The 20,532-nt window shown below is 47.4% G+C and overlaps 6 protein-coding genes across 6 annotated transcripts; 4 read left to right on the top strand and 2 right to left on the bottom strand.

The window, feature by feature from the left end:
• Positions 1–1,049: 1,049 nt before the first annotated feature.
• On the top strand, positions 1,050–3,514 carry N7529_008982 (grainyhead-like protein; the record flags this gene model as incomplete). Its single annotated transcript, XM_057244509.1, has 5 exons — positions 1,050–1,063; positions 1,134–1,271; positions 1,340–1,888; positions 1,950–3,145; positions 3,201–3,514. The coding sequence occupies 5 exons, from the start codon at positions 1,050–1,052 to the stop codon at positions 3,512–3,514; spliced, it is 2,211 nt and encodes a 736-aa protein (XP_057096047.1).
• Positions 3,515–6,858: 3,344 nt separating this feature from the next.
• N7529_008981 (uncharacterized protein) lies at positions 6,859–8,998 on the top strand (the record flags this gene model as incomplete). The annotated part of the gene is made up of 4 exons (XM_057244508.1): positions 6,859–6,934; positions 7,000–7,068; positions 7,135–7,191; positions 7,275–8,998. The coding sequence occupies 4 exons, from the start codon at positions 6,859–6,861 to the stop codon at positions 8,996–8,998; spliced, it is 1,926 nt and encodes a 641-aa protein (XP_057096046.1).
• Positions 8,999–9,703: 705 nt separating this feature from the next.
• On the bottom strand, positions 9,704–13,764 carry N7529_008980 (CLH domain-containing protein; the record flags this gene model as incomplete). The annotated part of the gene is made up of 5 exons (XM_057244507.1): positions 9,704–9,978; positions 10,034–12,294; positions 12,360–13,324; positions 13,375–13,401; positions 13,453–13,764. The coding sequence occupies 5 exons, from the start codon at positions 13,762–13,764 to the stop codon at positions 9,704–9,706; spliced, it is 3,840 nt and encodes a 1,279-aa protein (XP_057096045.1).
• A 202-nt stretch (positions 13,765–13,966) lies between these two features.
• N7529_008979 (RMD1 family protein) lies at positions 13,967–15,339 on the top strand (the record flags this gene model as incomplete). The annotated part of the gene is made up of 2 exons (XM_057244506.1): positions 13,967–14,302; positions 14,365–15,339. The coding sequence occupies 2 exons, from the start codon at positions 13,967–13,969 to the stop codon at positions 15,337–15,339; spliced, it is 1,311 nt and encodes a 436-aa protein (XP_057096044.1).
• Positions 15,340–15,696: 357 nt separating this feature from the next.
• On the top strand, positions 15,697–17,243 carry N7529_008978 (T2 family ribonuclease; the record flags this gene model as incomplete). Its single annotated transcript, XM_057244505.1, has 6 exons — positions 15,697–15,971; positions 16,025–16,319; positions 16,377–16,569; positions 16,637–16,876; positions 16,952–17,049; positions 17,103–17,243. The coding sequence occupies 6 exons, from the start codon at positions 15,697–15,699 to the stop codon at positions 17,241–17,243; spliced, it is 1,242 nt and encodes a 413-aa protein (XP_057096043.1).
• A 744-nt stretch (positions 17,244–17,987) lies between these two features.
• Positions 17,988–20,185, bottom strand: ace2 (putative C2H2 transcription factor (Swi5); the record flags this gene model as incomplete). Its single annotated transcript, XM_057244504.1, has 2 exons — positions 17,988–19,450; positions 19,504–20,185. The coding sequence occupies 2 exons, from the start codon at positions 20,183–20,185 to the stop codon at positions 17,988–17,990; spliced, it is 2,145 nt and encodes a 714-aa protein (XP_057096042.1).
• Between the last annotated feature and the right edge of the window lie 347 nt (positions 20,186–20,532).

The following is a 20,532-nucleotide window of genomic DNA, read 5'->3' as shown; positions in this document are numbered from 1 at the left end:
AATTTTATACTGAAACATACATACCTACCTACATACAGTATACTGATACACAATAATACGCAAGATACCCTCGCACTGTTTTTTTCGTTTTCTTATTTTCTATTTCTTTTTTATTTCCCTTTTTAGTTTCCCCCACCGAGTCCCGCACGGCTTTCCGTGGAAGTATTTTAATTTTCTCCATAATTCTTGCCCCTTTACCAATCAATTTATATATTGAAAATAGAAACAGAAAATCTTTTAGAATGTTGAGCCTTAGAGAAAGAAGAGGAAAAAAAAAAAAAGAAAAAAGAAAAAATAGAAAAGTCACTTTAATACTTTCATATTCGTCCATGTGCCCTTCAGGTGGCGACCTTTCCCTTCTCTCTTTCTAATCTTCCGAAAGGGCCCCCCTTGAACTTTGTGGCTCAGTGGATGTCACTTTTTTGTGGGATCTCATAGATCTTTCGTTATTGGAGGCTCCATGAACCGTACCATCCTTGCCCTTCTTCCTTCCCTCTCTTTAAAAAAGATCGTCATACCTCCGCTCCCCTCCTTCACCCCTCGTCTCTCCAACTACATCATATAACTTTTTAAAAACTTTTATAAACGACATTTCCCAGCATTATTTTGGTCTCGACTCTTCCGATTTTGATCGATCTTACCATTTTTCGACCTATTCCCGCGACCTTCCGTTGATAGCCTTGAAGGCTTCACCATCAACATAGTTCCCAGTGTTGCCTTGCCCACTACGCCTTTTTCAGAGGATTCTGATTTTCGAGACCGAGATTTACGACGCGAGGCCCACTAGATTATAATTCAGGAGATTTCGAGTTGCACGCTTTTCCGAATACCAGCACCCGCAAGCCGAACGAGACCTCGAAACCTCAATTCTGGACCAGAGCAAACCAAAATTTACTCACAGTGGTCCCCGACCTCACAATTACCTCGACTTTTTTGTGCAGTGTGGATTAGATGTTGCATACTAATTTGTGGTCCTCTTCCCTCCTTTTCCACACCTCTCCGATTACCTACGCTCTCTCCGATTAAACAGCGTTCGCAAACAATACCCAATGTTTAGTAACCGGTAAGTCACTTTTGCTGGATCTGTTGTAGCAGCGTTATTTCCAAATCGCTAACTCAAATTTTCTTTACAGTAACAACACCCAGAAGCCTGATGGTGAATTCATCAGTCGCTTCCAGCAAGCATTCTCAGAAATCGTTCCCCGAAGGGACAGTCACGGCGCGCAAAATGAAGAGCTATTCGGTGCAAGAAACTCTATGATGCCCCAAGGGTATGTGTTTAATCCACACATCCACATATTATGTTCAAAGAACAAATCTAACAACAAACTACATACAGACTGGCAGATAACACCGATATGAAAATAGAGAGTCACAATGTCAAGTTTTCTATGAATAACAATGACCGTACGCCTCGAAACATGCATGAACTAGGCTTGACCCCCTCATGGATGGAACCTGGATCATATTCCATGATGCCTCTTGCCAACCAACACCCTGGATTTTACACCCCCAACTCCGGCGGAATGGGTGCTATTTTCCACAATCAAGCCGGTGATTTACACACTCCCACGGGGATGCATACGATGACTCCGCTTTCTCTTTCGGGCATGTCAGGAACGAACCACCACCCGCATGCAAGTGGATTTGAGCCCTTCAACCCGCATCTCTTGCAGTCAATGCAAGAAATGAACCCATATTCCCAACCGCCTTCATACGCCCCAAGCGCTTTCATGCATCGGGACACCGGATACGATGCTATGGATGATTCAATGGACAATTCGTCTATCAATGATGTACAGATTGAAACAGCGTCCAGCGTAACAGCTTCAACAGATTTTTCAACTCAAATTAGCGGCGGTGACACGTCTTATACCAGGGGTGAAAAGTGAGTCGAAAACTGACATGATCACCCGGCTGTTCATGCTGACCATGCCACCAACTTCTAGATTCCGCTTCAATGTTTCTTTACGAGCACCGACAGCAATGGTAAAAAACTTGCGCGAAATTCCCATCACTTATCTCAATAAGGGACAAGCATACAACCTCACGATTATGGACTCAAGTCCCCCGATGATGACCCACGAACCTATTCGGTATAGAACATGTGTTCGCGTTTCGTTCGAAGAACAAGAGCAAAGGGCGAAACCATCGACATGTTGGCAGCTGTGGAAAGAAGGAAGAGGTTCCAGTGAAGCCCACCAGCGCGGTGGAAAATTGTTAGCGGTCGAATATGTCGACCCACTTCAAGGCGGTGGCGATGCGCACAAGCACCGACAAGTCCAAATTGAGAGCATGTCTGTCGACGGATTCTGCGTGACTTGGACTGCCAACCCGACCACTGGCATCGCCGATTGCCATGTTCCCGTTCGATTCAACTTCCTCTCAACCGATTTCAGCCATTCCAAGGGCGTTAAGGGAATTCCGGTCAGACTTTGTGCCAAAACCGAAGTCATATCACCAGGCGAGGAGATGGGCGTACCGCGCAGCATGGAATTGTCTTACTGTAAAGTCAAGCTCTTCCGGGATCACGGTGCTGAGCGGAAGCTTTCCAATGATATTGCACATGTCAAAAAGACAATCGATAAGCTTAAGCAACAGGTTTCGCAGGCGGAGATGGGCGGTGGCTTCGGCAAGCGCAAACGCGGCAATAATTCATCCACTGCTAAGGGATCCGAGCGAGCTATGAAGTCTTCGAACCATAAGCGCGCTTGGTCGATGGGCTCAGATGATGGCCCGCCTGAAAAAATCTCACTCGAAGATGACCTGCAATCCAAGCTCTCTATAATGCAAGAAATGTTTTCATCCACTCGACCGGTGAGCATTCTCGGTTTGCGTGGTGACGAGGCCGATGACCCAGACTTGCATCCGATTCGACTCGATGGCGATATGGGCAGATTCGAACAATTGAGTCGACAAAACTCGAGCGTTATGCAGACTGGGGAATCGATGATACCATCTCCAGCCAACTCCAATAACTCTTCTTCTAATTCGCCTTCTTCCCTTTCCCATTCAACCAGGCTGTTGACAAAACCGACTACAATTCAACGAATCCCATATCGTGATCAAGAATCTCGAGGGTTCATTGAGGCTGTTGGCGTGGACCCAACATACCGACCCCCTACAGAATGCCCACCAAAGCCAAGTAAGCTATCCCAGATTCACCCCGTCGTTGAAACTCTTTCTAACTTTTCTTGCAGTTGCATGCTTCTATATTCGTTTCAGTGGAAACGACAAACACTCACAAGATTACTATCGTGCGATCTATCTGTCAGAGCGCACTGTTCGAGATCTCATGAAGCAAATTTCAGAGACTCATCACGTGGATCAGTCACGAATCTCTAACGTCATGCATGTCAATAAAAAAGGCTTGCGAATTTTGGTCGACGATAACCTGGTTCGCCAGCTTCCAGAGGGCCAAGACATGATTGTCGATATCTCTGAACCGGCAGGCTCTAGTGGCGGTACGCCTGGCATGAACTCATCTGCCATTGAGATCCGTTTAACCTTTTAAAACTGCATCGCATGCCTCCCAAGACGATGCTCGCTCCGTTTCTCGTTATCACAACATCCAACCTCCAATGCCTTGGCTTGCTGGCAACCGCTTTCTCCCTTCGCATGATCCGCAGTGCACAACCCTTTTCACTTTTGAGCGCATCAGTTGCAGTTGGACCGTGTGCTGGACATGCAAAAAACCTGCACTCACTTCTAATTCTTTTCGTTATCTTTCCTTTTATTTAAATCTCATTTGTCCTATGGTTGGCAATTATTATTACACGGGGCGTTGAATCCGGGGATAGTACACGAGTCTCCGAGCAATGATACCCTGTTAAACTATGTTTCTCACTTCGAGTCTATGCTTCTAAGCTTGGCGTTGTTTTCTTTTCCATGACAATACATGTGTCGATGGACTATTGGACTTTTGAGATACACACTTGTCCTTTTGTTGTTGTTATTTCGATCTGGTCGAGGGCCGAGCAAACGACGTTGATACCCTGTTCCATATTTTATTCCAACCTATCTTTTTCTTGGCTTGATCTATCCTCTTCCCGGTCGGCTAGTATTCCCGGCTACCGATTATCACGCATGTTTCCAATGTTCTCTACACCCTCCGCATGTATATAGGCTTGGAGTGTCCATCATAGATAGTCACTAAAGTATGGCAGCCTCATTCTCAAATCCACTGTTTCAGACCCCAAGCTAAGAGATCACTTTCATCAAATCTCGTTGTCAACCTTCGACCTGTAAATTCGTAGCTCGTATAGCATAGTATGATGCTAATAGCAAATAACGATATATCAAAATACCTACATATGTATAAAGTCAAAAAATCGCGAACATTTTCAACTTACAATTGATGCTTGGCATTAAAAGCCAACACGTCAACCGAAAAATGATTGGCATGTAGACTCCAAATCGGGCCGACCGTGCGAGCAGGCAGAAAAGAAATATTGAAACATCGGTTATCAACCCAGTGGAACGGGTGCTGTGGCTTGCGCAGCTTCAACAGCAGCCAACCATGAAAATGTAATTTACAATATTTAAAGGCTCAATAGATATCCACCCCCAGAGCCGGTCCCAGTAACCAGGTAAAAGATACAAGGCTGTTGGGATGGTTTGGGTGAGGATCCCATGGACCGTCTTTTCGGGATTCTGCTGCTACTATGATTGGCTGGGTTATCAAGCCTGTGCTGTCAGCGAACCAATATGAGGTTCGGCATCGGGGAGGAACTGTCTTCCCGAGATTCTCCATTCGCAATTTCGGGAAACTTCCAGGTCGAATTCTCAATATGGAGTAGCGCTAATCACACTGTTAGTGGACGTTGGAAACTTTTCTTCTCTTCTCGCTTAGGTCTCATAATAGAATTCCAAATGTAAATATACCTGGTAGATTGTAATACACTACATAACTATGTAGTTTTGTTTAAGTAGAACAATAGTCCATTCCTTGGTGTAGTTCGCACTTTATCTACATTATTGCAGTAACCAAAAACTGACGATGTATTCTGTAGGATTATTAATGGATATCTCTCAATTCTGTTGCGTCATCCCTTTTTCCTCTTCTTTATCCTCTCTTATCGCTTTGTCTCATGATTCAATCTCGCGACCCAGAACGGTCTCCTGCCGATCTTTTCATTTTATTTTAACGAAAACCCTTACCTCTAGCTCATCCGATAGTGGATCTAGCTTGAGATCGGGAAATTTTTCAGTATTTACAAGTATTATAGATCACAATGCTGTTCATTTCACTACCACATTGTATCTCATATAACCTATGTCAAACTGCTCGCATATTTAGCCCTAGACCAACTAATAATATGTATGATGTAAGATGTAGCCCTGTTCCTTGGAAGCGGGGGCCTTGGAAAAATACATATGTTCTATGCGGGTCGTCCCGTTACGACCGCTCTTTTGGGTCTAGTCATGTTACTTACCGCCAATTTGGAGGGTATTGGGTTGGAAATACTGTATAATGTATGTACAAAACAACGTACATCGTATTTGTATATCGGTATTTTTCGGTCGGTAGCCGAATTGATCTCTTAACGTTAGGATCTCACTTGGGCACTTACTTTGATCGATGCCATTAATTGGACTGTTGATCTTCGGAATTCTCCATTTTGCTCTAAATGAGGTACTTGCGGGGGGTATTTTTGATCGGCATTTGTTGCATCTCACAATGGGGAGTAAGACCGTGCAAATAACCACTAGAAGCAGAGCTTCGTCGAGCTAGACTTTGCATGAAGCTAATATGAACATGCAATTTGTCAGGATTTTGGAAGCAGAGAATGCAAGAGCCTCAATGCTTATGTTGTATGTCGTGATCATGTTGCAATTTCACCTGATAGCCCTGCCATGTCCCCCCTAAGTCGTGTCACCATCATTCTCGACTTCTTTGTATAGGGCTGAGTGTTCACTTGTAACCAAATAAATCTAGACTTTCCAATAATGGGCAATTTCACGGCCTAAGTGATCATATTCATACCTGATCATCTTGCAGGTATAAGCTGAATTTGGGTTGCCATGTTCGTGTGAATCGTTACCTCAGACGTCAAAGATCCTGGCTAGATTTTGCTACTTTGTCTTGATTGTGAAGTTAGAATTTGAATTTATTGCCTAACAGACTAACACCAGAGTGGCGGAGCATATGGTCTATTTTTTATTAGCATCTTTCTACTTCACAGTCTGAATGAGGTATGACGTTAATCAATTTCTATGGTACCCCAGCCTATTCATAGGTCTATATCGGTTATTCCGATACTTCTATTTATGATTGCATCAACCTTAAATTAGTATTGACCGCTAGATGTGATGATTATATATGTTCTTATGTACAGCCCATCAACGATACAACTACTCCAAACCCTCCTACCCTACATCTTGCACATCATTTTCAGTCAAGGAACCATATTTAGACTGTCTCACTCTATTCATACAAGTTCAGTTACCAGTACGTCCCAAATTTGAGTTTTTATTCAAGTTGTACAGTGGTTGTTGTTCAATTTATATGGAAGAGGTGACTCCATACCAAGTACTTCAATTTAGCCCTAAGCGGAAGTCGTTACTTCCTTCCTTGTGTACTTCTTTCTGTTCTCATCTTAGAGAATAAAAAAAAACATACACACACGTTCCAAGGTTGTCAAGGCGATCAGAGTTCTTTTCTAAGTTTGTTCTTTTTTCTTGTTTACCTATCTACTTATTTCACCTCCCATCTTTTCTTCCCCTTCCTCTTCTCTTCTCTTCTTCCTCTCCACGCTCGCTCAACCTTTTCTAAATCACCTTCCTTCTCATCGATTGCTTTTTGAATTCCGTCAAGTGATCACATTACATTCTTTTATCCATTGGGAATTTGTCACGATGGCGACTTGGGCGCGTTTCAAGTTGCTTCTACTCATGATCGCCACGCTAGCGACCATGGTCGTTGCTGAGGCTGGTCTGTCTTGTCCTCAATCATCTCTTGCATCCTTATCATCAATCACTGACATTGTCTCTGAACAGAATGCCACCACCTTGAGACTGTTTTACTTCAGGATCCTACTACTGGTGAACAGTTCTCGGCTGGTAAAGGTAAGGCGAACATCTTTTCTATGCTCATATCAGAATGTAACATTACTGATTGATTACTTGACACAGTCAACCCTCTGCCTCGTTTCTTGTTTAGTCGTGCTGCTCGTCAGTACCACAGCCTCAGTAAGTTTAGGCTCCTTGCACTTCGTGCAAACATCACATCTTCCGCCCCTGCTTTTCGTGGACCAATGACTAACCATGTCCAGTCACTGTGACTGTCACCGAGATTACTTGCGGTCCTGACACTCAGGATTCTACTACCACTGTTACCACAGACGTTCCTTGCACTACTGGTCACACTACTGTTCCTGTCACTGTTGAGACTACCATCTCAGTATCAGCTCAAACTCCTGTGCAGGTGGTTTCTCAGACCACGGTGCCAGTTGCTCCTCATACTTCTGTTTCCAGCATCCCTAAGGCGTCAACGCAGACTACCGTGCCAGTTGCTCCTCACACTTCTGTATCCAGCACTCCTGAGGTGGCTCCCCAGTCTTCTGCTTCTGACACCACCCTGGTGACTTCTCAATCTTCTGCTCCTAGGACTCCCAGTGCTCCTCGGGTGTCCACTGGAAGTAGCCCTGGTTCCTCCAAGGTTACTGCCACCACTACTGTGTCAGGCTTCTCTCCTTCTCCCCACGTTACCAGCATGGCCCCGGTTTCTTTCACGACTACTGAGCAAACCAACTCCACTGCTGCCGTTTTTGCTACTGCTTCGGTTGCCAAGTCAGGTTCCTCTTCCAGTCTCAATGCTACCGGAATTTTACCGGTCCATGCCACCACTGTTGAGGACTACACTACCTCCACAATTCCTGTGTCTGCTACCGAGGTGACTACCAGCATCGTTACCTCTTCTCGTCCCTCTGAGTTGATTCCTGCTCCTGATAGCACTGCAATCACCTATACAAACTCGACTGTACCCCAAGCTCCTGGACCTGTGACCGAAGTGACCACTGATTACCTCACATTTCCTTGCACCGAATCTACCGAGTTGGCTCCTACCCCATGGACTACTGTAATCACTGTAACAGTTGAGGTTCTTTGCACTGAGACCACCCGGTGCCTCACCACAAGCGTTCTCACTACTAATACTCTGTTGATTTCTAACACTACAGCCGTCCCTGCTGCTGCACCACATGTGGCCACTACCACAGAGATTCAGCCGGTTGCCCCAACTCCTGAGAAGACTATCACCGTCTCAGTGACTCCTATTCCGGCCACTGTCCCAGTTTCACACCTCACTACTGAAGTTGCGACCACTGTCATTCAGCCAACTCTTCCTGCTCCCCTTCCTCAAGAGACCACCAAGCTTGTGGCCACTGTTGTTCAGCCAAATGTCCCCGGTGCCCTTCCTCAGGAGACCACAAAGGTTGTGACCACTGTCATTCAGCCAACTGTTCCTGCTCCTGCTCCGCACACCACTACTGGGCTTGTGGCCATTATCATCAATCCAACTGTTCCTGGTGTCGTTCCTCAGGAGATCACAAAGTTGGCGACGACTGCGATCAAACTTACTGTTCCAGCTCCCAACCCGCACGAGACCACTGTTGCCAAGCCCACTGAGCTGATTCCACTCCCCGAGGCCACCGCTGTCGAAGCTTCTACCCAAGTAAAGGCTCCTGCTCCACCTACTCAACAAATCACTACGAAGGCGGAGACTACGGAGACCAACCCGATCGCCGAGGTTCCCACTACACTGGCTACTACTGTTGTGCCAAAGCTTCCGGCGACTCAGGCCGCGGGTGGCAAGCCCGGCTCCCAGCTCCCAGCTCCTATTCGGCCAATCAAGGGGACTGGTAGCTCGGCTCCTCCCAGGCCTTCTTCGAGCCCTATCTTCAATGATGCTAATAGTGCTGGGATTGTGGACAGCCGTCTCTTCACCATGAGCATTATCATTATGTTCTCTCATATTGTCCACTTGGCGATTCAATGAGAATTACATACATGCTTCCCGTGTTCAGAGGCAAGTCTAGCCGCCTTTGAGTGTAGGAAAGATAGCACCTGACACGATGAATTCGTCAAGATTGAGTTTTGAGGAACCCATAATTTGCATGGGTGGCCTTTGTTCTTTTTATGGGATGCCACGGCTCCCTTTAATATTGCAAAATTTTATCAGTGAACTCATATTTTAGTTGAGTTTTAGCTTCCTAATTCAAGAGGTTCACTGTTCAATGTATCTACATGGTAACGAGCTTCAAGTAAAATTTAATCCAACAGAGTAAGGAAGCTATCATTACAGTTGCCCCGATAAGATGTTTCACTGATGGTGTCATTAAGAAGTGATGTACACTTTCTTTTGTATGATTTCCATGGCTTATTTGTGATGCAGTAGGTTCAAGCTGGTTCTAAGATTTGATGATAGAAACTATGATATGCAAAAGCTTACAGTCAACCGAGGACATGGTGCTAAAAGGTAACGACCAGTGCAACGACAGTAGGTATGTAGATAATGAGTTCAACTTATCGCGCAATTATTGAATGGACAGGGGCCATTACGTTTAACAATCTCACAGGATGGATAGCATGCGTAGCTCGGCAAAAAGGGTATCTCAGATAACAAACGAGAATGCATAGGTATGTGCACATGAAGTATACACAGGGCAGGTGAATGGCGCAGCGATCTCTACCTTCGGGTAATTCAGGATTCAGCCTCGCCAAGGGATTCAATCTGTCTTGTCAAAGCGCAGATCCGACATCCATCGCCGATCTTATCACGCAAAATTCTTGCTGTCGTGACTTTAGGACCAACGATGCGAGAAGCAGTGGCAGATGTAGATTCGTCCACTGGGGACATGGGTCGAGGTGTATGGTCTGTAGATCGGTCACGACTGTTGGTGCCGGATTGCCCATCTGGATGCAGGTGAGATAGATGGAAGATATGACCACAAGCAAATCCAACAAGGATTTCTCGTTCTGCGATTTCATTTAGTATTCTTTCAAAAGACAATTCTGGGATTTAAAAACATACCATTTGCACGGAAAGCGGCGTTACAGCCACCGCATCTTCCTTGTCCAGGGCCTGCGAATTTCTTTGCACCACTGGTCTCGGACACTCGATCTTGTTTTTGAGATTTGGTTGTCAGCGTCAGGGTAGAATCTTGCTCTCCGTCTTCGAGAACATCGAATTTGATTCCACGACGCTGACCTTTGCGTAACGAGTCCATGCCCAGGGCAACTTCACTTTGCATGACCCTGGCCGCGCCTTGGCTAATACTAGCCTGCAGATCATGCTCACGAATCAAACGTGTGAGACCTTCCCTGAGGCCTTCAATCTCCAGTCCGCTTGGAATCCGGCGCACAAGTTTGATCGGATCGACGGCCGTTCCAGCTTCAACCAGGAGGCCATGGATGAACTTCGGCTTGTCCATTGAGTAATCAAGTAGATCCTCCCATAGGTCGGGGTCTTCCTGTGATTTAGCAAATGAAATGGCCTGTGAAACGTCCTTGAGATCTGACAAGATCAGGTTCAGAGCACGCTTGGTCTGACCCATCTTGGAAAGGAGATAAATCAACTCCGGGGTAAAACTATGCTCTTCACAGATGTATGTGGCTTTCTCGAAAGAATAGGAGATGCTGTTTTGAAGGAATTCCATCAATAGAGGACGGTCATAGTCGGCAAAGACCTCAACGGTCGTATCGGCAAAGTTGTCAATTAAAGCTTTGCCCTCGTCGGCAGCAAGCTTGTTGGCTGCGTCTCGAGCATGGGCTCCACGTCCTCTGCGAGGTTTGGATGCTTCATGCGGTAATGATTCGCCTCGCCAGAGCGCACGGAGATAGAAATAAAGAAACAGGAATCGGTTTGCAGCGATCAACTGCGACACCACCATTTCTGGAAGAACAATCCCCGTGTATGCTTCGCTAACAAGAAGCCGTGTAGACTCAGAAGTCAGCTCCTCCAACTCAGACTTCGTGGCTGACTTCATCTGCTCTTTGGAAACCCGGATCATGATGAAGGCCGGTATATCATCGGTCACTGCATCAAGCAAGCGGTGTTCACGGACCAAGGACATAGCTGCATCTGCATCCTGGAGTCGAATGTAGCAACGCAAAGCTTCGCGGTAATGCCCTCCAACCAGGAACAACCTGGCGAGACAATCCGTGAGTGTTCGCCATTCCTCCGATTCAACGCGTACAAATTCCGGTTTAAGTTGTGCTTCAATCGCTTCTGTGACCGTATTCGACTCGAATAGATCAGATGGCCATGTTTCGATCAATTCTTTGAATTTGGCCAGATCTCGAGACACGTAGTGAAGTAGAACGGTTTCGTAGATCACAGAAGACAACGATGGATGTAAATCAACCGGAATATGTGGAGTAATCTCATCCAGTCTATCATTGTTGATAAAGACCCAGGCCCAGTGTTCCCAACGCGGAGCGTTGCGAATGACTTTACCACAGATGCTCGCAGCGTCAACCCACTTCTCCTCATTTACAAGCTGTTTGACCCAAAGTTCCCCAAGGCGAGCCTTTTCTTGTTCAGCGGCAGAGATCTTTGGTCGCCCAGCCGTTGTGATGGATGATCGATCATCGGCGAAAAAGTCACCGAGACTGGTCTGTGACCTTCCGGCAGCTTCGGAAACAATTTCGCTGATATCAGGTATAGAACCCGCAGCTTCTGGGTGTTCATCCACAAGATGCCATGCATCCGCGTACTGGCCATGCATGTCTAGCCAAGACAAACGGTCCGCAAGATCCCTTCTTACCGCGACGACACAATCATATGGGCTGTGGACAAATATTTTAGCACCAGGAGCACCTGAAACTTCCTGCACCTCTTTGGGGAGAGAATCTTCAGCCGCCGACATTTTGGATATGAACGAGGGTGGGGCTCGGCCTGAGCCTTTGTCGCCGCTACTCGTGGTACTGCGGATGCTGGCACCAGAGCTAAAGAGCCGCGCAGAGTACATGGTAGCATCTAAAAGTCCGTACCCAAGAGCTCCCAGGGCTCCACGTTGGACAACTTGTCCTTCCGGGGTTTTCCACGGAGGTAAGACACTCAAATGATAATCAGATGCCGAAAGACCCTCAAACCGATTTATCGAGAGAGTATCGGCACTAATTTCTTCCTTAGTCTCAATGTCGATAACACGAAGTTCAGGCTCCAGGCCTTTTTGACGATTATGTCGCCCGGTGCTTCCTCCATTTTGTTGATTTTCGCCTTCGGTTTCCATATATGCGAGAACGACAAGAAGACGGGGGTGTACAACGAGATGCCAGATACCACACAATCTGTTCGTAATCTGCGGTTGCAAGGTCAGCAGTGAGCAAAAAATCATAGGAGAATTTGAACTTACATTGTAACAACTTCTGCAGATCCAAGTTTTTCCCCCTTGGAGGACTTGCTTGCTCTTTCAGGGTAGACATCAATGACCCAAACAGTGCCTCCCCATCCGACAACAAGCTTTTCTACGTTTTCAGTGGGCACAGCTGGCTTCGTCTCCGGGCTTTTGGTACTGTCGTTCGGATCGAGATTGTCTTGGCTATCCAAAGCAGATTGATCAATCCATTCCGCGCGGGCCTTCCAGACACTCGACATTTCATCCCAACCGGGACGGTTTGGGCGATCAATGTGGCTGATTCTTTTCCAGGCAAACTCGGTCTCTGAGGAATCTAAATGTAGGTTGGACCGCATGATTTTGATGCCTTCTTCGTTGACCCAAGCCACGTATTTGCCAGATAAAGACCATCTGATTGTGCTAATAGCCCCTTCACCGCTGTGCATGATCGTGTCTTTTCCGCTGTTGGATGCCAAACCCATGGATCCAAGCCAACTTGACGCTGTTGCGGCAGCGCCGCCCATCGTTGTAGAGTTAGAGGTCGCTCCAATGCGACCACCAGTGGTGAGTATCAATTCACCCGCACGCCCGCCGGACAGGAACGTCCTGTCATTTTTGTAGTCCGGAGATAAAGCAACAGACTGCACTGGCCGGCCAAAATTGCGCAGCATAACATCCTTGGGGTCTACCAACGACGAGACACACACGTTGCCGTCGATTGAGGAGGTTCCAATGTATATCGAGTTTGATGGTATGGGAGGGACAGACAGGTGACTGCCCAGCCTTTTTTGACCGCGAATACTGCCTGTGTTGGTGGAGGATCGTGTGGGCGGCCGGGGATCTTCTGTGGTCTGCTTGCTGAATGCGTCTTGCTTTAAATTTGGAAGCGGAGGCGGGAAAGGCGATATGGAGATAGATGTGACACTTGCTGAGTGTGCATGGTATACGCGGAGCGACTGTAGAAGAGGCAATGACAGGACATGCTTGGCAAGGTCAGCTTGTGGGTTGAGGGGCGCAGGTGTAGTTGACTTACGACGTTTCCGTTGTGCGTTCCGACTATCTAGACACACTGTTAGCCCATAATATATGATGGGTCTACGGGAGGATATACCATCTTGTCCCCTGCTACGAGGAACGAGCTTGTCGCATCCCCGTTGCGGTACACTGATCCCAAGTGCTTTGTGAGGTATGCGTACTTCAGGCGGGGCTCCTCGTCCTCCTCGTCGGATTCTTCCTCATCCTCAGCCTGCTGATCATCTTCTTCGTCATCGCTGCCACTAGAACTGTGGGTGTTTTGTTGTAGGCCTCCATCTTTAGTACCTTGAGTTGTGTCTGTAGATGATCTGCTTCGTACGCAAGTCGTCTCGTTGGGAGTACTGTGAACGGCACTTTCGTCCGGCGGTATCGCGCCAAGCGCGTCCATGGCGAATCCCTAACAACACCTGCAGCTCCCAAACTCGTTGAAGTGAAATGCGACAAACTAGAAGCAGGATTATGTGGTTCTACAGTTGAACCGGGGTATGCCAGGGCTCCCCGGGGCCAAGAGCTTGGCTGACTAAGCGGATTTATCTGCAAAACGATGTCATCGAATCATTGGGAGTTTATTGTCAACACATACATGCACCATGTTTGCAAGGCCATATGTCTGTTCAAGTTGCAAGCTCTCGACATCGAGGCTTCTCACGCGAACACAGAATCAATACCTCCATGCCTTCCCTCCATTGACATCTCCGCGGCGGAAGGATTTCTTCTCATCCAACGCCCACCTAAAACAAAAACAGCAAATCAAACTCGATGAACCAATTGAGCCATCTTTTGATTCTCAAAAACAACGACGACGGAGTGGCAGGATACCAGCAGCCCCTACTTCCTTGCGACGCGTAGCGGTTGAGGCACAAAGATCCAAGGACGGTTTTCTCTCGAAAGCGCTTCTCAAAGAGCGGGGATTATATCGGACTAAGGTGGTCAAAATTGAGAGCCTCCGTTTACAAAGTTCTGTCACTAATTATTCTCGTATCTATAGACGGTGACTGCGTACGCCGTAGCCGAGCAATTCAACATCCGCCGAGTCAGAGACATATTGCAAGAAAAAGGATACGAACCAGATCCATTGGAGACAGGCCTCTTCCCGCAGGTCGTTCATGTTCAAATACCTATAGACTCGATCCGCCGCGTGACCAACCCTTCCAGCACGGATCTACCATCCGACGAAGTGGGCGATGTCTTTGTGTTCCCTTCCGGCACAGTTGTAGCCTGGTCGCTTCCTGAGGGATTTACCTCGTTTCTTGCAACAAGAACCCTTCTACCGGCAGCAGAAGGTGCTCATGTGGACGATCTGGAAACCGAAGATCTCGAATTCGTGGAGGACCCGAACCGAGAAAACAGTGTTATCAAGGGAGACACAATTATCTTAGGGACTAACTCTGGCGAAGTAGAAGGAATGCCAGCAACGCAACAATCCGTGAACACAGTGTTGACCAAGGTTGCATTTTCATCGGGTCTCGCTCGAAGCACAAAGCTGGCCGTTCTGGAGAGCCTCCTTTCAAATTATTTCGAGTCGACTCGGCCGATACCGACTCTCCTATCAAAGGGATCTCGTCTTCCTTTTACACGAGACTTCATTCTCCGCAAAACTGGGCAACTCCTCAGCGTCCGGGCACAGCTCAATTTGTACTCCGAGCTCACAGACTCTCTTCCTGATATCTTCTGGGACAGTCGGCATGAACTTGGCTTGGAGGGATACTATGATCAAGCCGGTAGAGCATTGGATGTGGGAATTCGCATCAAGCTTCTGAACGAGAAGATGGACTATGCGCAAGAAATCGCAAGTGTACTTCGGGAACGCCTAAGTGAGACCCATGGTCTCCGGCTCGAATGGATTATCATTCTCCTCATTGCTGTGGAAGTTGGATTTGAGGTTCTGCGGTTGTGGAAAGAGAGAATCCACGATCAAGAGGAGAATGCACGCAAAAGCGGGCTAAAATCGGACGCCCAATGAAGTTGACATTACTAGAACGTAACATTTATGATACCCCCTTTTGAATAACAACCTTACTCTGAATGACCTTGTAAAGCGTGCCATGTACTAAATTTGTGCCTGTTGTACGCACATGACCTTGTGTATTTATTTGGGGGCGTTATCCTAAGCGTCTGCAGGGTCGGTTTCTCCGCCCTCGTGCGGAGTCAATCTGGTCAGCAGCAACCTTCCACTTGACTTGACCCTTGTGACACTTCTTAAGTGCAATTATTCTTAACCTGACCAGGAAACCTCTACGCGTCTCTTGAAATATCTCGTCTATTCCGATTTCACAATCCTGCCCCTCTTGGTATCCCGGCAGATAACCACCAACAAACGATGCGGGGATCATCACAGCAGTTCATGGGAATCCCCGGACCCCAGAAGATCCTCCAGACATTCGGTTCCTTGTGGCTTTCACAGACGTCGGATGAAAGACCATCTCCCGGAGCTTCATCATCATGCCCTGTATCCGAAATCAGTTGTCAGGCCAACTACCACGGCCAAGATACCTGCTGTTTCAACTACCCCGGCGGCCAAATGCTCCAAACACAATTTTGGGACGCAGACCCTGCTATTGGACCTGAAGATGCATGGACTATTCATGGACTGTGGTGAGTCTGTAATATTTCATTTGACCGGGTGAATGAACGGCTAAATCATCTAGGCCCGATCACTGCGCCGGTGGCTTCGATCAATTCTGCGATTCGAAGCGCAAGTACAGCAACATTTCGCTAATTTTAGTTGACTCCGGTCGCGGAGACTTGCTCGAGTATATGAGCGAGTATTGGAAGGATTTCCGTGGAGATGATTCTAATCTATGGCAACACGAGTGGAACAAGCACGGCACTTGCGTCAGCACCCTGGAAACGCATTGCTACGAAGAATACTTGCCACAGCAAGAGGTTGTTGATTACTTTGACAAAACTGTGGAGGTTTTCAAGGAGCTTCCCTCGCACGAGGTACGTGTGGCTCTCTGCGCACCTTTTGATTAAGTTAGGTCTCTAACTTCCAGAAAGTTTCTGGCGAATGCTGGGATTGTGCCATCTCAAACACAAACATACAACCTAGTGGACATTGAAAATGCACTGGAAAGCGCTCATGGGAGTCCTGTAACTGTCCGCTGCAGAGCTGGCGCCCTCAATGAGATTTGGTATTATTTCAACATTGCAGGAAGCCTGCAAAAGGGAACCTTCATCGCCGCAGGCCCAGGTACGTCCAGATTCTTGTCTTTGTCTTCGAATTTTTGTTGTTCTAAACTCATCGGTTGCTTTCCCAGATGGTCAAAAGTCTAACTGCCCATCTAAGGGCATCAAGTACCCACTGAAGCATGCTCGTCACGAGCCCACTCAGACGACAACTACCGGCCACTCTGAACCCACAGCCCCAGGAGCTCCTTTTGCTGACAGGGGTAACTTGATTGTATCTACACTTAACCGAAAACACGGCTGTATCATAAGCTACGGAACATGGTTCTCGTCGGGGACTTGTGCAACTTTCCGGTCTGAGAGTTTATCAGGTTCGTATATGATCTATGCATACAACGTCTCCAATGTTTATCAAGTGCTAACATGAAGCGATTGGAATATTGCAGATGGTAAATTCCATTTGAAATCTAGCAAGGGTCCTTGTGCCTTTGAGCGGGATGCCCTTGCTTGCGGACCCCATGTCAATTCTCCTACCGAATTTACAGTATGCAACTACGTTCTTTCATGTATCACTTGCACTGCTGACGCTTCATACAGGCCAAGGATGGTAAGCTCTCTTACAAAAATCAGACTACTTTCTTTGCCGACCAGGCACCCAAGGGGCGTACACAGAGCAATGTGTATGCTTCGCAAGGGGGTAGACCTGTTGCGATTGAGATTACTTGGACGTCGAAGTAGACTTATGGCGTCTGGATATTGCTGTATTACTGAAAGTTATTCGTCGGGCGAGAAGATTGGTCTCTTTGAATAATATAGAGTTGGAGATCATTGCAGGAATGGCGTGGCGATAGAATACCCTGTTATCAATTAGAATCTAAGCCACATGCGCACCATGTTTGAAACGATACCTTACAGGGTTTTCCAGACAATACACCTGCCCGGGTGCTGAACAGTGTGCCAAATTTATAGGTAGACTTCTTCCAGTTTATAGGGGTAATGTAAGTGCCAGTAGGTAGCACCATGAGGTAAACAAATCTTGTTGATAGGTAGGTACAGGAAAGATCCATTGAAAGTGAAGACATCAAATACATATCGCATCGTAAAGTGTAGAACATAGAAAAGAAGAATAAACACCGGGAAGAAACAATATCTTGCCAAACCACGTCACCGTATTATCGAACATCCTCTATCAGATGAGATAGACCCAAGAGACGCGAGCAAGAATACTTGAAAAGACAAGTAAAAAAGACAATAAACAAAATGAGGGAATACAGGGCGCAAAAAGCAAATGACCGCAAACACCTTAAGACCCGCAAAGTCGTTTCAAGTCCCAAATGTGCAAAGAAGTAAGCGCCGAATTTTAGTGTCGTGTGTCATTAAGTGTACAAGGTCGTCCCGTATCGTTGGAAAAAGTATTTCGCCGTGAAGAAAATGTTGGCAGTGCCGCGTATGTAGCCATACTTTAGTATAAGTCGCATCCGCTCAAGGGTCGACAAGGAATTCGCTAGACAAGCAGTCGATTGGGTCTGCTAGGTCATCGTCGAGACTGGAAAGACCGGAGAAAGACTTTGTGGGGTAAAAAGACGAGCCAGAGGCGAAGTCTGTGGTATCAACGAATGAGTAATTCGTGAATCCAGAAAGACCAGACTGGGCAAGATGGCCGAACTCCTCCCGTAAGTCATCAGAAGGGTCTTGCGTCATGAATATATCAATCTCCGAGCCAACTGATGACTCTGCTAGGGTGGGTGCCGTGTGTGGGGAGGACATCTCCCGAGGCGAAAGAGCAGAGTCACTGTAGAGAGATTCCTGCGAGTACGTGTGGGATCCGAAGTTGGACCCATACTGAGCCATTGCCTGCTCATATCTAGCATGAGCGAGTTGGGGTGGTGACAATGGCAGCATATCATCCTCGACCTTGGAATCGAATGAATGATACGCATGGGACGGCGAGGAGATGTTGTAATATGTCTCTCCAGGGGAAGCAGGCGGAGTGAATGACGAGAGGGCGGTGGAAGGAGCATAATTGGGGGAGTTGAACACGGGAGCATCTTGCAGGGTTGGAAGTGTGGGAGCAGAGACGATCGATGTCACTTTTTCAGCAACGCGTTGACGAGTACGAGTTGATTTGGCTTGGCGAGTGTCGATATCAGGACGGTTCTTGTTTTTCTTTGGGGGCCGACCTCGCTTGGTGGTTTTCGGAACGACACCAGTAAAGCCGCCGACGCACATGTCACGCTGACGGTGGCGAGTGAGGGCGTCCTGTCTGGCGAAGCTAGCACCACAGGCGCAAGCAAACGGCTTGTTTCCACTGTGTGTCTTCAGGTGACGCTTGAGATCATGGCCACGAACAAAGTGCTTTTCACAAATGTCGCACTTGAATTGACGGTCTCCCAAATGTGTCTGCACGTGGGACTTGATGTTTTCTTTGCGACCAAATCGACAGAGGCAGTCAGTGAAAAGACATACCCATTTGCCATCTTTGGGATCCGGACCGGAAATGAATTTAGCGATCTCGTCGGTTGAGACACCGGTCTCCTGGACCGATGCCTTGACTCTGGCATCAAGGTCCCCATCGCGGGCAGATGGCATGCTTGGCGAAGACACGGTGGATAGCGATCGCTTCTTGACTCTATCGGCGGAGGCTGGGGCTGACACAATGGCCTTCTGAGGCGTGACTCCATAGGAGTTTGGCGATGGCATATCGACAAGCTCAGTGAATGACGACAGACTTGGGGAATTGGCGGGAGAGGGCATTTGTTGCTTCATCTGCGAAGGACTGACACAAGGCATTCCTTGCAGAGACTGAGCTCTTTGCATCTCAGCAGAGACTGGTGTATGGGGAAATGAAACACTTTGGGACTTGCAAGGTGTTGGATCATTGCTGTACATGGAATAATCAATGGATCGTTTCAAAGGGGTAGAATCGGGGGTTAAAGGGGAATTATCTGCGTGATTGTTAGATTTCGAGGAGCCAACAACAGACAGATTAAATTCTTACAAGCAGTAGAAATTTGCGACAAGATTCTAGCAGAAGGAGCCTTGGGCTGAACAGATACTGGATGCATTGGGCCAGCATAGGCCGTCACCGGATCGCTTTTAACTATTGGGATATCGCGTTGAGGAAACAACTCCCAATCGGCATTATCAGAAAATTGTTGGTGCTGTTGACTCGAGTATTGTTCTTGCTGCATCCGGTGCAAAGCTAGCTTCAATGGTGTGTTTTCGGAGCTGTCGCTAGCTGACCTTGACAAAGCTGGGGCACCAACGGACGACGGCACAGGGCTGTTAGTGTGGATCGCCTGCAATTGATCTTGTGTGAAAGCCTGGCAATCAGCACCGAGCGAGGCCTGAGTTTGATATTGATAGAGCTGTTGCGCCGGTGGGAAGTAAGACTGCTCGGGCTGCTGGGCATATAGTTGATACTGCTGAGCATCCCGCTGTTGGAATGGGTAACCTGATTTTTCGTTAAAGTAGTCTCGCAGCTGCGAAACCGTCTTAGGCATATATTGTCGATCAATGGCGGCCTGTGAACCAAAGGAGCCGTAGTCCACAGTTTGGCCGCGACGATGTGACCGACGTTGGTGCATGATTGCCGATGTGGGGACCTCGTATGGAGCCGGGGTAGAAATTTGACGGCGATGGCGGCCGTTACCCAACGCGTTCGAGGCGGCAGGAATCATGGCTGTATAGCCGATTGACGGTTGGTCCTGATGAAGTGTCAGTATGTGAATATGAAAGTAATTGGAATACGCGAGAAAAAGAGAGAGAGGGAGAGAAAGTGGAAGTTCGCTAGAGCCTCAAGTAGCTAGAGCTTTCAAAATTTGATGCAGGTCACACAATTCAAAGAAATTCTGAACTGAACGACAAAGCTTAAGAGCAGAAACGCGAATGTATGAAGGTTTTGGGTCTGGAGCTGGAGATCTATGTGACCCGCGGTTCCCATCAACAATCTGGGTGTTGGCATAGCAACGCCTAGCAACACACAGGCACTCGGCGTCTAGGAAACCACAGACTCTGACCCAAGGTG

Source organism: Penicillium soppii, assembly GCF_028829465.1.
Source record: "Penicillium soppii strain IBT 18220 chromosome Unknown utg000006l, whole genome shotgun sequence".
In the NCBI taxonomy this organism is placed as follows: Eukaryota; Fungi; Ascomycota; class Eurotiomycetes; order Eurotiales; family Aspergillaceae; genus Penicillium; species Penicillium soppii.
Note: the sequence above shows the minus strand (reverse complement) of the source record. Positions and strands in the feature narration are given on the sequence as shown.